This window comes from Alosa sapidissima, chromosome 11, assembly GCF_018492685.1.
Source record: "Alosa sapidissima isolate fAloSap1 chromosome 11, fAloSap1.pri, whole genome shotgun sequence".
In the NCBI taxonomy this organism is placed as follows: Eukaryota; Metazoa; Chordata; class Actinopteri; order Clupeiformes; family Clupeidae; genus Alosa; species Alosa sapidissima.
Genome location: NC_055967.1, coordinates 13,827,440 through 13,844,663, shown reverse-complemented (window position 1 = coordinate 13,844,663; position 17,224 = coordinate 13,827,440). Strand labels below are relative to the sequence as shown.

General features: G+C 39.8%; 2 protein-coding genes across 3 annotated transcripts; both read right to left on the bottom strand.

The window, feature by feature from the left end:
• Positions 1–2,558: 2,558 nt before the first annotated feature.
• Positions 2,559–3,808, bottom strand: LOC121724593 (cytochrome c oxidase subunit 8B, mitochondrial). Its single transcript, XM_042111268.1, has 2 exons — positions 3,585–3,808; positions 2,559–2,745 (listed from the first exon to the last, which is right to left on the bottom strand). Exons 1-2 carry the CDS (start codon positions 3,690–3,692, stop codon positions 2,650–2,652), a joined length of 204 nt encoding a protein of 67 aa, XP_041967202.1. The 5' UTR covers positions 3,693–3,808; the 3' UTR covers positions 2,559–2,649.
• A 3,742-nt stretch (positions 3,809–7,550) lies between these two features.
• Positions 7,551–15,601, bottom strand: tesmin (testis expressed metallothionein like protein). 2 transcript variants are annotated; one of them, XM_042111252.1, is made up of 12 exons: positions 15,451–15,601; positions 14,550–14,936; positions 14,277–14,399; positions 13,157–13,240; positions 12,904–13,075; positions 12,252–12,466; positions 9,825–9,919; positions 9,666–9,740; positions 9,464–9,566; positions 9,195–9,332; positions 8,954–9,087; positions 7,551–8,346 (listed from the first exon to the last, which is right to left on the bottom strand). In XM_042111252.1, the coding sequence occupies exons 2-12, from the start codon at positions 14,916–14,918 to the stop codon at positions 8,157–8,159; spliced, it is 1,698 nt and encodes a 565-aa protein (XP_041967186.1). In that variant the 5' UTR covers positions 14,919–14,936; positions 15,451–15,601; the 3' UTR covers positions 7,551–8,156. The 2 variants fall into 2 exon arrangements, with proteins under 2 accessions (XP_041967186.1, XP_041967187.1); XM_042111253.1 differs by having other exon boundaries at positions 9,840–9,919.
• Positions 15,602–17,224: the final 1,623 nt, after the last annotated feature.

Sequence of the window (17,224 nt, the reverse complement as noted above, 5' to 3'; positions counted from 1 at the left end):
GTATGTTGGTCTTAAGGGGGCTTGTCAACCTATCCCATTACCACTTATTTCATGTATAGCGCCACCTAGTTAAAAATTAAAAAGCAAAACATTAGGTGTTTTCATCACAATATCTCTGGCTGACATGGTCAAAACTGCACGAAATTGAAAGTGTAGGATCATTATGACACCCTCCGAATGCATGCCAAGTTTCGTGGACTTTCGTTCATGGGGGGCCTTACAATAAAATAATTTATGTGTACATTTAGTGACCGTACACCAACAAGGATTCCCGGGACACTGAAAGACCGGGGTACACGAAACTTGGTGGGCATGTAACCCCACATTGATAGCATGGAACCATCGCTTTTCGTTTTGATCTGTAGCCCCCCCGCTGGACTGGACCCCCTGAAAGGAGGGTAGGGCAGACACAGTTTTCTGTGAATATCTTGAGAACCGTAGGGCCTAGGATGACCAATTTTTTGCTTTGTTTGCCTCCAGGGGTCATGTAAACCCATTCCATATGCACACATGTGCATAAACAGATACACACGCACACACATACATTCACAGTAATCCTACGTATGACACATACTCACACAGTAGACATATATACGCATGCATGCACATGCACACACACAGGCACATAAACAGGCAAACACACACACACACATAAGCATAAACATGAATTTCTCAGAATTATGAACAGGCAAGATGGGGGTGGGGTTGTATATTACATGTGAAATCTGTGAACTAATCATATTTTGGTACTTGTTGTCTAGCAGATACCAGTGAGAATTGAGTGTGCATAATGCAATTCAGTGAGACAGTTAGAATCATATATGCCTTTCAGCGTGACTTATTTTTGTGGAAAACATGTGCTGGACTGGGCGGCGGTCATATTTTGTACCGCTCTGCGGTACATCTAGTTGAGTAAACAAATGTCCGACAGGTTTGTCCGAGAGCCAGATGCAGTTCCCAAAAGAGCCACAGGTTCCCGACCCCTATAGTATAGGCTGTTGATTGGCCGCTGTGGGAAGTCCCCTAACAATAGACCTCTGAGGTTCGCCTACAAAAAAGCTGCTATCTTAGCCCATATCAGGAGATTTTTCCTATGGGAAATAACATTTGGGTTTTTAAACGATCACACTTGCACACTTGCGGACAGATCTGATATACTTGCCAAGTCTACTATTAAGTACTACTATTACTATTAAGTCTCAAAATCATGGAAGAAATGAATGGTATACTCTGCTGTGAGCAGGTCTGCTGACTGCTGAAGCCACAACCAATCTGGGGAAAGGTGCTGCCCCTCAACTGTCCTACCTCGTAGTTCCAACCAGAGCCATAGAGAAAGAGTTGTGTCACTCTTTGATGTCGCCGCCACGTGGTCAGTAGTTCCAAAAAGCCTGCGTTGAATGCTGCATTGCAGGAGGGTGGGATGTATTTCTGGATGCTAGAGGGTGTAATCTAATTGGCTACTGACCAAGTGGCCATAACTGTCCATAACCCGGAAACTGGCAAAGCACTGCCATCTTTTTCCAGTTTCTTATGGGAATGTTGCCACTTTTTTCTACCACTCTGGTTCCAGCCATTTTCTAAACCAGCTCATTCTAATGAGCACAACTCTTCAGCCAGATAGATGAGCTAATTAGTAAAAACAGTTGTGTACAATATGCATATGCTTTTCCTAATCTACTTCAGAAAGCAGATTTTTCACAATCCTTTTACATTTCTCAATGGACCCTTTCAAGAGAGTTCCATTATCAGCATCATAGTTGGCCCCACAAGACTTCCGTTTTAACATTCCATATGTTATCTTAATGCAGAGGAAGTAGATTGGGGCCCAAATAGAACGTTCAAGCATTGTTTTTGTTCTTATTGTTGAAAGGGTCTAGTGTTTCCAAACAAATCTCTGATTTTGGTTTACATGATCTTTAATATCTAGCATCCGAGAAAGATGCATCTAGGATATGAAGGCATGGCAAACACTCCTGACAAACAATACATGAACCTTTTCTGTTGTAGCCCAACTTGCTATAGAGGTGGACAAATCGCACGTTTGTTTGACCTACTCACAAAACCAGGTGATCTTCAGCCAGTAAACCCGTTCATGAACCCTGTGTTAAGTGTGCAGGTATAAGGGATACATGGCAGGATTTGTACTTCCTGGGGTTTGCCCACCTGCCCACTCAACCTTTGTGACATGGAATAGTAGGCCAGGTGCAGGTGTTACTAAATACATTGACGTCTCTGTTCAGTTTCAGTGTAGCAGAATCAGCACCTCAATTAATGTCATAGGCTAAGTAACGCCTTGGCCCGCCAGCTCATGTCAAAATGGCTACTGTGAAAAAGGTCCATTATAATACCCCCTAATGGTCCTGTTTAATGGTCAAACTCCACAATTCAGTACCAAGCAGTTTGTTTTTTTCCCCACATGTTTAGGAACAAATGTTAGAAAGACCAAAAATTCTTAAAAGTTGATATCATATTTAATTGGAGACCATGCCCCAATAGTACTTTGTTCAAGCAGGTTAGTAAGCCTTTTGGGTTTTGAAATAATGGTTACAAAACTAATGTAGGCTATAGATACAAGAATTTATTAAGAGGAGCACCCTGGACGGCTCATATGGAAGGAATGGACGGGTGGCTGATCACAGCTGCTGAAGGTCACACTTTGTTCTTGTAGTTCTCCAAGTTGGCCAGGATCCATCCAGAGGGCCCCAGTATGGTAACGAACATGGTGGCCATCACAAAGGCTTGCTCCTGTATCAATGACAAAATCGAAAAAGTATTTTGATGTGGCCTTCACAAGCTAAGTCCATGAATTGAAGTTGTATGTAGGGCTACTCATTTAAAAGGTTAAAATGAGTCGAATGGGACAAAACTCAATGATGCAATATTGTCCCATTTCAAACATAAGGCCTTTTTACGGTTTTGTTTCTAAACACTGGCCTCTACACGATTTGCTTACATTCATCAAAACCATAAAGAAAAAGGACTGCTCCCTTTCAACAGACTGGTTGGAATTTAAACTGCATGCAAATACCACAAGAAAAAAGCAAGTCTGATTTCAGACTGCATAACTCTATTCACTTTCACTTCTTACAATGGTGCAAAGTAAACTAACCCGTTTCAACTGTCCAGGCAAAATAAAGGACTTTGCCATGCAGTTCAACCAAAGATCCTTGATTAGATTGATTACAAGGACAGTCTGCGTGATTTCGCTCCCATAATTGTTTTCTCAACCTTATTTTGGTCAGGAACAATGCTCCAAGACCGATCAATCAGCATAGGCTAATACAAGAACAGGTTATGCTTTTATTAAAACAAGAAGTCGTTTATGAAGGAGTTGATGTTGGAGATTGCTGCGCCATTAACGGTATAGTCTACGTGTGGTAAATAACAAGATTATGGCGTACTAGACTTATTTAAAAACTCAGTGTTTAATCGCCTGTCTAGACAACGTATTACAATGCGATTTTAAACTCCACATTAATATACAGTCTAAAATTGTCCTAGTGAATTTACATTTAAAAAGGAAAAAAAGCGCAAACGCAGGATGTCTCCGTGGTAAGTGCGCAACAGTCCCAGTGGGTACTTACGCCAGTAGACAGGACATGCTTTGCTGGTTTGTGGCTAATATTGGCTTTTTGGATGATCTGTGTTCCTGTACTTCTAAGGAAGGTAAAAGTACGAGTCAGGCCCGACATTTTTTCGGACGTGTGTAGCCTTTCTTTTTCCAAACTCCAAAACAACGAGAGTGTAGCTTCACAGGGAAGAACTCAGACGCCCACGTCCTTCAGGATAAGGGTTGAATTTTGTTCACCTGCCAAGTGCTATTTAAGGTCAACGTAAAAAAAGTTGGTGTACGTTTACCAATCAGATGCGTCCATATTGGACTGCTAATATATAATTGGCCAGACGCATTAGAGTGGAGAAGCAGTTTCATTTTAATCGCAGTGGTGTCCTCATTTCACTTCTACCCACAGCTCAGTTCACCATGCGCAATAGTGTCGACATCGGTGTTCGTTTACGACCCAAGTACGACCCACTGTGAATACCCCATATCGAGTTGATCCACGTGCACATACACACACATAGGGCTAGTCTTCCTGTTAGGACCACATTGTGTTTTAAACGTCTTAGTGAGTCTGATCATTCTGCATAGAAGCAAATAGCAGAAAATATACAAAGTCGGTGCATTTTTTGAGACAGGGGAACCTGGCTTCAGAAAGGGAAAGGAGCCTACTAGCAGCACATTTCCCCATGCACTAAGCACAACTCAGCCATGTAGATGAAGGGCTAATTAGTGAAATCACCTGTTTAAAGTGCGCAGGCAGGTTCGAACCATATGGCAAGACTTTCTGAAGCCTGATATTTTCCTACATCTGAATGTCTCCAACCGTTGGTTTCGTGGCATATATGGCTTCTTTGAAATAAAGCCTATTTTGCAGGCTATAGTCTTGTGGTTAAAGAACCTGTCTGCCATCTTATTTATGGTGTCTATAAGCTTAAATTGACAGCTGTGCACCAGAGCACAAAGTCTCCTCTCTGAGCCACTACTTCCCTCTGAAATGTGAATTGAATCATTGTGAAATGAATTGCACATTACTATCGATGTGCACAGAAGAAATCTTGCTATGCACCTCTAAGCCCTGTTCATTTTTTCTGGTAGCAATTGTTTTTATGACAGATTCTTTAGATGATTTTACAGTGCCTAAAACCTCCAAAGGGCCCTTAAGGCTTTTGAGGCCCTGTTTTTGAGGTATACAGTGGTGAATGAGGTAGTTCAACATGTCAATTGTTGATGGTATGGGATACATTTCTCTAGGGTGGATGCTTTGCTACTTGTATAAAAAAAAAAAAGTAAGATTCTGTCAGGTTTTTAAGATGTCAGATGTGTGAGACATATTGTACAGAGCTATGTAAAGGCCAGCTGATAAAAAAGGGATGTTTTGTTTCCCTATAGCTTACAAAACTAAATTGGCGAAAATGTCTTAAAAAAAAATGTGACTAAAAATGTCCTTTTGAGAAGTATTGACAATGCGTGTGGTTATTGCTGGTTTTCTGTCATTATTTTTCTGTACAATTGTATTGAAAGTGTTACTAACTGTTGCACTTTCCAAATTTGAATCAATATTATGCAGCTGTTTTCCTCCAAGTACTTGAAGCTTGCTCCTAGGAACGCCAAGGGAGTGGATGTTTTGATCCACTCAGCTCTCATTTGGAATTCAGGGGGGCTGTCAGATGTTGAAAAGAAGGTTGTTGACTTTGTGAAAACAGGCAAGTGATGAGGTCAAGCTCATGCTTCCTTTCAGAAAAGTAAGTCCATAACTAACTACTAAGAGAAACACTATGAGGACACTAAATGTTGAAATGCTAGACCATTGTTTCTCAAATTGTGGTCCGGAGACCACTGGTGGTCTGCAAGCTATCCCAAGTGGTCCGCGAGCAGACGTGGTAAAATATAATATAGATGAGTTGTTTGCAATATTAAACCAACTTGTATGTAAATCCAAACAGTTCTGCAACACTGCCCATGTAAGCTACGCCAGTTTAAATCATATGAATCCTCAACATAATAAGCAAGGTGCAAAGATAAGCAAGGTGGTTATTGTGTAATATACTGTTGAAGTAGGTTAACTGTTTTTTTTTTTTTTTTTTTAAGCTAGGTGGTCCATGAGGTTTTTTGGTTAAGTAGTCCATGGTTTGAAAAAGTTGAGAAACACTGATATATTATTTACTGAAGATATATTGCTTAAATTTAGAATATTTAATCTGACTCTTTTCAATTTAGCTTGATGATACATGCTCATGGCAATAATGCTCAGAGTCACTTTCCCAGACAGTGTAACAATATTGCAAGACTTTCTTTGGGCAATAAACAATAATAGTATTTGGCAAAGTTTATTTTATTAAATACATTAACAAACCAGAGTTCACATTAAGATTTGACACCAAAAATGACGAGTAAATCAGTGTCTCTCCTGAACAATATCATTACATTAAATAAAGCACTTTATACATTCCATCTAATTCACATAACGAATCATAAGATTCTCAGATGTGAACATCCTCTTGGGGTTTCTGGAATCCACTGACCTCAGTTTTTGAAATCCTTGGGTAAAACACATTACAGTACACATCAATTTAATTATGCAGCCTCTTTTACTTCACACTTAACATGCCCTTCCTGAGACGACAAACCATAACAAACCAGTTTCCTTCAAGGGAGGGGCAGAGGGGGTTTTTTTAGTCACAGTTTGAGCTCACTGAAATGTTTCCTGGTTTCAAAATTACAAAACCAACCTCTCTAGTCCTCCTACAACCACATGATCAGTAACAACAGAAGTATAAATGTCTGGATTAAAATGAAATGGAACAGTCCAACAATGCACAACCTACCTTTGATGACGGTGAACAAGTTGCTCATCTCTGATTCATAAACATTTTCAAGAATTTCAGGTTCGTGTCTTCTGCCATCTGCAACAGCATGAGCACACTGCTTTTGAAATTATCTAGCAGAATATTTTTACACCCCATTGATCCCCTCAAGGTAACATTCTCCTAGAAATGTCCATTTGGGTGTATACAGACAGAATGTATACAGACGCAATCACATTCATCATCGAAAGAAGCCAAAACATTTGTCTTTTCATGGATACAATGTAGACCCTATGACCAATACAGTATTACATTTTTGTCATTCAATCCATTTCATGTACATCGATATTGATTGATTTCTAATACTAAAATCACCTCAACTGTGACATGACTTTTGCATTGCATCAATAAGCACGCCATGAATGCTGAAAGATATACTCACATTTGCCTTTGAGGTACATCATTGACTGTGGTCCCCAGTTATTGGAACGTATAGTTTGCTGTAAGAAATGTTAACAAATTTCATATTTAAAAAGTAGATGCATAGTGATGAGATAAAAATGTATGTAAATTATTGAAATCCCATACCTTTTCAGTGCAGTGCGAGTCCATGATCAAAACAAATAAAATTACGTACATCCATATACTTGTTGTCTGTCCCTGTAAACAAAGTTGTGTATTCGTTGTTTATTTGCTAATTCTCCAACACATTACCACATTATGCAGCTGCAAATCTGTAACAGGTTTATCATCACTTACCATGTCCAAAAGAATAGGAAGCCCTAGTGTTTGTGATACCATCTGATTGCAGCAATGTTCCAGGGCCCCTTTATATTGCCATGAATAGCAACAGGGTCTCAGGTTCAATACAACCCCCTGTGAGAGACATCTCTTACTTGTGCTGTCTCCTATCATGGTAGACTAGATTATATTAACTTGACCACAAATGCTGACGTCAACAAGACACCTGCCTAAAATGAAAATCAATTCCTGCACTTTGACTGAGTTTCGTACATGTAGGCCTAGAGATGGAGGGAGATGGGGGGGTAGAGGATGTTTAATCAAGGATCCCATCATGTTACTGTAAAGATGAGAGCTCTAAAACATTATTTCATTAAACATGATGTTTGAACGTTCTCTTGGGTTCATTTTTTTGAGACCATAATATGCTCAAATAGCTCTCCTTAATGCCAACACTTTTATTTTGAACATCAACACAGGATTCAGTGACAATTTGAATTGTTGTTCTAACATACAGAAATATAAATGCTGGTAACTGTTTTGACAAAGTACATAGTTTTTATTTTTTTTACTGACATTGTTTGTGACAAAAACTAAGTTATACAAAGAAAGCATAAAGCTTACTTTGGTCCTCAATGTTAACTTCTTAAGTAGTAAAACCAGATAAGATATACCAAAGTCCTGTTTAGAAGAGCATACTGCTGTCATTTGTAAAGAATTAATAGTTGAAAATGAATTATTGTTATTAAAGGAATGACAGTCAATGTAACATTAATCTCAAAGTAAATGGCATCAAATAATAAATAAATAAATACAATTCAATAAATAAATAAATACATAAATGCGTACAAACAAATTCTTGAGGAGACATTCGTAGCTACAGGTATGTGCAGTTGACAACACTATTCCAAACTGCCTGAGTCATATATGCATTCAAAACAAAAACACATGACTCCCAAAAGAAAACAGAAATAGACAAGTGCATGACCAACCCACATGACTCCCTTATGCCCTGAGCTGTGGACAATGTCTTTCCTCTTTTCTGGAGGCTACACAGGCAAACCACTGCTTTTGAATATCGACTGTACGATTTGCGTCAGACACTGACCAAACTCCTCGAGAATCATTTGCTCAGCTTGAGACAAAGTGCACCCTTCCTTCTCGGCCTCTTCAGCCTGGGCCAGGAGGCAGCCGCATGTGGCTTCCACTACGTCAAGCGTGATGCACGCCAGTGGACACCTATCAACACACAGAGCCGCTAAATAAGAGAAGGCTTCAACCTGTCAGGAGCTAAAGAATTAAAAGATGAAAGCCATAAACAAGGATGGGGGGGGGGGGGGGGGTAGTTATAGACATGACCAGCAGCTGCATGACCATACCATTATAAGGACAGTGTAGTTTGGGTTACAACAGTGGCAACAATGACCCACTGTACAATAATATAAACATCACAAAACATGCCATGGGTGTAACTACATCTGCAAAACCAGATTGGTAAGAAACAGGCCCTCTGGAACTCGCACTCACCCTCACAAATGAATGTGCGTCTGCTGCCAAAACGGTTTAAAACACACTATATTCTGTCCTCTTAGAACCAGAGATAACCAAATAGCAAATGAAACCAAGGAAAAAAGCTGAATCAGAGTGACTAAAGATGAGATGCAACAGTAGACTCTTTGTGACTATTCACTTTACAATGGATTCATTATATTCCAATTCTTTTTCTGGCACTGGTTAAACAACATTCTCAAGGTTGTTATCTTCAGAGTGATATGTGAAACATATTTTGAGAAACATATGTCATACTGAATCAGCTTAATCAGGAATAGAGATCAGCTTATATTACCTGCTCTTCTGACCCATGCCTTTCTCAGACATCATCATACAAGGACTTGCCCAGCCCACTGACTTTCTCTTTGGGCTTTCCTCATAGTTTCTACAGCCAATACACTTGCAAGTAGAGGAACACATGATCTTGGCCTGGAGATCAAAACATGAAAAACAACAAGACGACAACAAGGTCAGTGGTTCTTTGAGAGAAATAAATTGACTGCCAATGCCAGGATTAAGATGTCGCTTCTCCTCACCTCATAGCACTCACAGTAGTTCTTCAGGCAACCAGAGCGCTTGCAGTTGCAGCCCTTATTATGACGCCCTTTAGGGTCTCCAAGTTTACGATTGCCGATTTTTGGACGAAAGGCTTCTGGGTTTCTCTCAAGACAAATCTTATGGAAGTGGGAAAAAAATATTTAGATTAGTATTGTGTTGCTACAAGCCTGTGAAATAGACTTAGATCTTAAATGATCTCATCAAATGACCCAAATCAAGTCTTTGGACCTCGTTGAATCTGACTAACCTTGATTGCTTTGTATCTTTCGGTCTCATGCTCAGTGTTGTTACAACAGTTGATGCAGTTGCAGTTGCTGCAAACCTCCCCATTTGCAAAGCAGTCACAATATCTTTAAAGAGAGTCACACTATAAGATCAAAATGGCTGATTCTGAAAAAAACTATCATTTAAATCAATTACTAATTGAAGGAGGAGATTACAGTACATACAGCTTAAGACACTGTGATTTGGTGCAGTTGCAAGGCTTCCTCTGGGATTTGGAGTCCCAGTGTGACCCACTTAACCTGTTGTAAGAGTGATAAACTAAATATGCAGTTCAATCAAAAATACATCCAAAATCAAATATTAACATCTAGTAAATGACTGACGCTGTGTTCTCATACTGTCTTTGGATCATCTTTGGCTGACTTTCTGGATTTAATCCTAGCGTATCTGGGTACAAAGAGCACGGGTTCTGATGGAACTAAAGGGAAACAGAATGCAGTTAATGATACAAATACTGTACATGAAGTGATGGAATCTGGTAACACAAAAATGACATCAGACATAAACCTACATGATTCTTCTTGATAATACAAAATGCCTGTGCAACCAGCATAATATTATACATGTACAAATTTGGGGCAGCCGTGCCCTACTGGTTAGCGCTTCGGACTTGTAACCGGAGGGCTGCCGGTTCGAACACCGACCAGTAGGAACGGCTGAAGTGCCCTTGAGCAAGGCGCCTAACCCCTCACTGCTCCCCGAGCGCCGCTGTAGCAGGCAGTTCACTGCATCAGGATTAATGTTTGCTTCACCTCACTGTGTGTTCACTGTGTGCTGTGTGTGTTTCACTAATTAACGGATTGGGATAAATGCAGAGACCAAATTTCCCTCACGGGATCAAAAGAGTATATATACTTATACATTTATATACCACTCTGTCTAAATGATACAATTCGTGCAAATGTTTCTATATGCCATGACTGCATCTACTGTAGCTAAAGCCAACTGCACTAATAGAGGAATGGAAATCCAAAACTAAGTGAAACTAAATATAAAAAACAATAAACACATAGTTCTCTAACCTGAGGCAGCGGGAAGGCCCGTATAAATAGCTCACAGGAATAACTCACATAAGAGGGCAATACACATTTATTTTTTATCTGAAAATGGACTTAAATGTCCAAATGCATTCATAACCCTTCATTCTGAACTATGTCTAGTTTGGCAGCGATGTCTTCATGGCATAAAGGCTCAGGCGTATTAAATGTCTCCGGCAATATGGGAAGTTCAGGAAAAGCTATGTCAAGGCTGGGACTCTGAAATGGCCGAGACCTCTCTGGTGAAGTAAATTTAAATAAACCAATCGAATGCAACAGTGTTAAATTATGATCTAGGCTCTAGGCAAATAAATCAACATCCCTTTATGGTAAGAATGTGACATTCTGTTGTCCTATGTGAAATCATAAGCAGGACAGTAGGAGTAGGCTATAGCCAAAATACCTATGTGATATTGGCTACAAATAGCCTATCATTAATAACACGCCATGGTAGGGTGAGCAAAACAGTAGGCAGTATTGTAATGTAAGTCTATTGTATCACATATGTCATTAAAGTAATTTGCTGAATTGATATTTGAAGTTCAGAGAGGGTTCACTTCACTATTCATGAGAAGGCAACCTAGACCAGTTTTATAATTGTAGCCTGCTTACTGCTTGCTGCTGCTACAACCCTAAATCAGAAAAAGTTGGGACGTTGTGTTTTCCAGCCTATAAGTATAGGTTTTACAGCGTTTGCAGATCATCTCATTTTCTACAACCCCGTTTTAAAACAAGCTGGGACACTGTAAAATGAAAATAAAAAACAAACAAAATGCGATGATCTGCAAACACTTGTAAACCTATACTTATCTCTAAAAAGAACATAGATCCAAGTGTTGAAACTGAAAAATGTTACAATGTTAGGGAACATATATGCTCTTTTCGAATCTAATGCCAGCAACACGTCTCAAAAAAGTTGGAACAGGGAAACAAAAGGCTGGAACATAATGCAGAAAACAGCAGGAACATTTTACAACTAAATAGGCTGACTGACAGCATGATTGAGTATAAAGAGAACATCCCAGAGAGGCAGAGTCTCTGAGCAGTAAAGATGCAAAAGCCGGCATCCATGATAGTATTGGAGTGCATTAGATCCTATGGCATGGGTAGCTTGCACATCTGGAAAGGCCCTATTGAAGCTGAATGATATATACAAGTTTTGGAGCAACATATGTTTCCATCCAGACAATGTCTTTTTCAAGGAAGGCCTTGAATATTTCACGAAGACAATGCCAAACTGCACATATTGCAACAGCATGGCTGCAAAGTAGAAAAGTCCAGGTGCTAAAATGGCCTGCCTTCATCATGGAACAAACAACACCACAGAAAAAAGACCCCAGAATGTTGAGCAGCTCAAACCTTATATTGGGGCAAAACATTTCACTCTTAAAACTCCTGCAACTGATCTCCTCAGCTTCCAAATGTTAAGAGACAGTTGTTAAACAAAGACGAGACGCAAAACAGTAGTAAACATGTCCCTGTCCCACCTTTTTTGTGCTGCTGGCCTGAATTTCAAAATGAACATTTATTTTCCAGAATGTCTCCGTTTCAACAGCTGATATGTTGTGCACTATTATTAATCACATTGTTTTTATCTACATTTTACACATTTTTTGGAGACGACAGGGATGTAAAAATGATGATAGAAGTGCACAAAATTACTGACTTATTGAACAGGACTGTTACACTGTAAGCAGCTGATAGGCCTCTAACCTGTGACATGTAGGGCCCAGGCATGAGGTTGTATCCGAAGCCAGGGCCTAAAGGGACAGCGGCACCATATGGACTGGAGGGGAGGCCCTGGTGGCCAGACGGTAGGCCGAGGGAGGGCCCATACTGCTGAGATGGTAGAGTGAATGGTCCTGGCAAAGAGGAAGGAATCATCCGGCCCACTGGATAAGAACTGATGTAATCGAAATGACCAAGGTCTGTTCATGTAGGAGAAATTGGACATTAGGACATGAATGAATGATCAATGAATGAATACATGTTTCCTATGTTTTTTAGAGAAATAGAGAAATTGACATTCTGTCCTGAAAACAAAGACTCTTACTGAGAGTCAAGTCAACAACAAATTCAGGAGTTTAAGGTCCTTCGGAGTTTAAGGTCCTTCAACCGATATCTGTGACATATATAACAAATAACTGTATTATGTTCATTGTGGGTGACCAAGACTATGCACAATTAAACTGCAGATTACTAGATGTAGTAACAGTGTCCATGTATTCAGAGCATGTCACAGTTACATTACCTAACTGCCAAATCATGGAAATGAGTCGGTAAGGAGTTGGAATCTTTTTTGAACAGAATAGAAAAATGTAATGTGAACATGTCTGCTGAGAGCTGTTTTGCTCCATATACCTACCCTCAACTTTTCCACATGGGGGGCACAGCTCCGGGTTGCTGCCTTGTGCAGTGTGAAATTGTGGCTCTGGACTGGTGGAGCTATGACTTCCTAAGGGCATTGAGTGAATCGTTGGAAGTGATTGGTGGTTAACAACCACCACCTGTGGTCTGCCATTTGCATCATGCAGAACCTGCAATGGAGACAGCAGTCATACCCCTGGATACTTAACGAAAAATGAAGAAAAGTGGTTTCAGAACTCTAAAGGTCTGACCTGGCAGACGTTGGACATCTGACCAGCAGCACTGTTCTCCACTGGCGGGTCAAGAGGTGAGAGAAAAACAATTGGATGGTTGCCCTAATGCAGAGAGAACATGCATTTCAACTGATAGAATAATATTTTCTCCTCAACACAATAGCAACATTAATACATTAGAACTCTATTGTAGGTCAGGGTAACTGTGCACTACAAGCACAATGAGTCTCATATTGTATTTTATTTTATATAAATAAATGCTAAGCCTCAGTGAAATGCCAAAGTCAGGATTACCAAACAACCTTAAAATGGATTACTGTTGTCATTGCTTTTTATAACCACAACAAATGTTCAGTGTAAGCTTAACCCTGTGGCCTAATTAAGACACCTTGGTATAATAATGCACTACATTAACTGCTGTTCAAATCGTGAATCACTGTTCCTTCATTGTTGGTATACATTCCTGGAAATGAGAAACAAACAGTGGCTCAGACTAATCCATAATAAATCCACCCAATCAACACTCATGCGCAAAGGATCTGATTCGCCACTGTGCATAAATCTCAACTATGTGTTGTAAAACCAAATCAAAGACTGTGTCTTTGGGCATTGTTCAACCCAAAATTGCACTATTGCACAACTCCTATGTAGACCACCAATACTGTAGTTACATGTTACAACTTCATATCAGCCCCTCTGCTAGCGGACAGCATAGAAAAGTCTTCAAATTGGCAGTGATGTCCTAACCTGACCCTCGCCAGATGAATTTCGCTCCGCCTAGCTCCACTCATCCATCTGGAACCGATCCATTGAAGTGTTGCTTCAGAAGGCTGGGCCTAATCAAAAAATGCTTGCATATGATTGAATAAGCCACTTGTCCGTCATCTTTTGACGTGCTACAACCACTCACATCGAAGCCAACCCGTGACGCTGATAACAGTCTCACGGTCGCTTCTCCACTAAGTCACATCTATGAAACTCCCGCCCTGCGTCCTGATTGGCTGAACCATAAAGTTGGTTGCAGAAATCACTCTCAATGGAAGATGTCCCAGATGGATGTGAGTGAAGCTAGGCGGAACGAAATTCATCTGGCTAGGGTCAGGTTAGTGATGTCCAGCATACAGTGAAATCATCTTACATGCTGACAGATGTCCGGCTTGTCTCTCAATTCAAAAGTTGACTCTTGTTTAATGAAAACTTCTTCTGACCGTTCCTCTGTGACATCTGAGCTAATGCTGGCCACAGCATCACAGATTTCTCTCTAAAATGGAATCACAATAGAAAGTTAGAAAGACAAATGGCAAGTCTGTGAACTCATTTGGTGGAAGTGCAAGACAGTAAAAACACAGTTTAAAAATAAATAAATAAAAAAAAAAACAGGTGAGTGGTCTCAAGTATGTGATGCACTTACTGACATCATTCCATAATGCAATGCCCCTTCAGATGTCCATGAGCAAGCTGCAGAATTCAGTCCTGGATTGGGATTCATGTAGCGATAAGGGCTGGACATGAAATCCTGACAAGTGGCAGTTGTACAGTGGGACATGGTAGAATTTTGATCACATGGAACTGGGCAGCAAAATCTAAAGCTGCCACACCCGCTGTTTGGGTCTGTTTCATCCCCTTCAATCTCTCTCGACAGATAAAATAGCGCTCTGTCCTCAGAATAGCCCTCAACAGACATGATCCCCTCATTTGGGACTCCAGTCGAAATGTTGTTCAATCTCTCTGCGGGCAACTCCTGTTGCCCAGTGTCAAACTCGTCCTTCCCCTTGTTCATTACTTTACTAATAGGGATCTGTTAGGAAAAAATGTTTGGTGTATACATTTATTTAATACAAGTTGAATTAATGCTAGCTTTCCATTTTACCCACTTAACCTTATTGACACTTCCAACTAGTGATGTAACGTTTGATCAAGTTAGCTTGAGTTTGGCTCAAATACTAGGTCCTGTCAGCTTAAGCTAACGTTAATGTTAGCTAGCAAAAGTGTTCACTTGCTTACTTTAGCTACTTAATGTTACCCACAACTCCAATGTTACTTAATAAAGGTAAGTCACATTACCTTAATTACGACATACAACCTAAATGAACTTCCAGTCATAGATCATTAATACCATCAATATTAGTGCTAATTTTACAATCCAGTTCAATGAACGTTAGCAACATAGCTAACATATAAAGTGAGGTTACGATGAAATTGAGGGGTTTTTTTTGTTTACAATGGACTACCAATATGGCTTAACTATATTTTCCTCGACAGCTGAGGTAATTAAACCATTACAATAGCAGTATAAGTCTATGACCACAAACCTTTACGAAGAGTTGTAATTTTGATCAAGTCACGTTATCTGTCAAGTTAGTTGACTATCATTCTGCTTAGCTCGTGCAGATGTTCTTCTCAACCCATACAGTCTATGTCTCAGCTCATGTTTGATCTGTAGCATATTGGTCCGTGTACCTTCTGTTCATTTGATTTTCAAGGTTGAAACAACGGATTTGAAGACCTTTACCTAAAACAGAACTTCCCAGAGAAAAATAAAACACAAACATTGAAGCATTTTGTGGAAAAAAATAATCCAATATACAATGAAGATTTGAATTTCAATATTGTAAATTTCAATTAGTCATTATTCAAGTTAAAATTGAAAACCCAGGCACGCTACCACGCACTCCACATAGGCCTACTGCATGGTGACAGCATTTTTTTTTTGCTATTGCCCGAATGGATAATTGTTCATCAAAGGGAGCAAGATGGTGGGATTAAGGTTGCGTGCACCCTTCAAAGAAAGAGGGGAAATGTCACTGAAAGGACAATCGAAATCATGCATTTATTAGGCTGTTTTGTGGGTATAGGCTTAGCTTAACAACAGTTTAAACTGCAAAAACAATTGTAACGTCGGTGCGTTTGACTCATTGTATCGAACTCCCATAATGCCATATGTGTGAATGTTGGAATGTACTATCGGTTTTTAGTAGGCCTAGTTGTATTTGCATTTACCTTGTGGTGTGTGTTAGCATGTGTAGTCTATTCTTGGTTGTACCTCATGTGTTTATTCCTGTGTGCTGTGACTACCCCGTTCGTGTGTGTCTTGTGTGTTCTATGATGTTTTGACCTGTGTTCCCCGCTCCTGACCCAATAAATGTAGGCCTACTGATTTGATCCTTGTCGCCTCAGTTGTTACAATATGAATATAAATATAAATTAGTTGTATTTCACTTTGAACAGAAAAGCGTCTGCGAAATACTATCACCATAACCATAAACAAATACGTCGTTGGAGAGCTGGCTACTAATTCCCTAGGACAGTTCTCGAATCTTTCTCCATTACCATTCTCCTTAAATACAGGCAATGATAGGCTAGTCGCGCATACAGAACAAGGAGCCCAAATACATTTTCGTGCCTCATGCTAGGTCAGTGAATTGTTGTCAGATTTTTTTCCAACTCTGCGTTCTACGGCCTCCACTCACTGATCTATAAAGAAGTGTTCTTTATAGATCAGTGCCTCCACTCCCCTTGCTCCGAGACAACGTAAACATTTATGCGTAAGTTAGCTTGTTTACAAACATGTCTCTAATTATCTCTAATATTATTTTGTTAAAAATACAGATATAAGGTCGTTTTTCGATTTTCAATTTTCGTTTCGAAATTTAAAAATCAAATGAACAGAAGGTACACGGACCCATATTGTATGTTTTATATACCGTAGTCTATGCTATGGTCTGTAGGCCTACTCACACAGAACACCTAATTATTTTTATTTTTTCATAAGGTTTATAGGCCTACATTGTTGCTACAAAATAGAATCTGAGAGTTTTTCAACGTTTGCGTCTTAATTTGGTCATTTCTTTTCAGTATTCTAATGGCCTTGCATAATGTAGCCTATCACATGATGGAGATAAGTGAGGCGGCCTACTGCACCCTGCCCCGAAGGCTGCATAAAAGCATGTGTCATGTCTGTGCAATTAATACAGCTGTTCATTTGTAACTTCATATATTAAGTTTTTTCTTTCTGTGAGAGGCTCCAGAGCTTTCAGCAGCCAACGTGAATTTTGCATCATGACGTAATGTTTTCACACAAAAGTT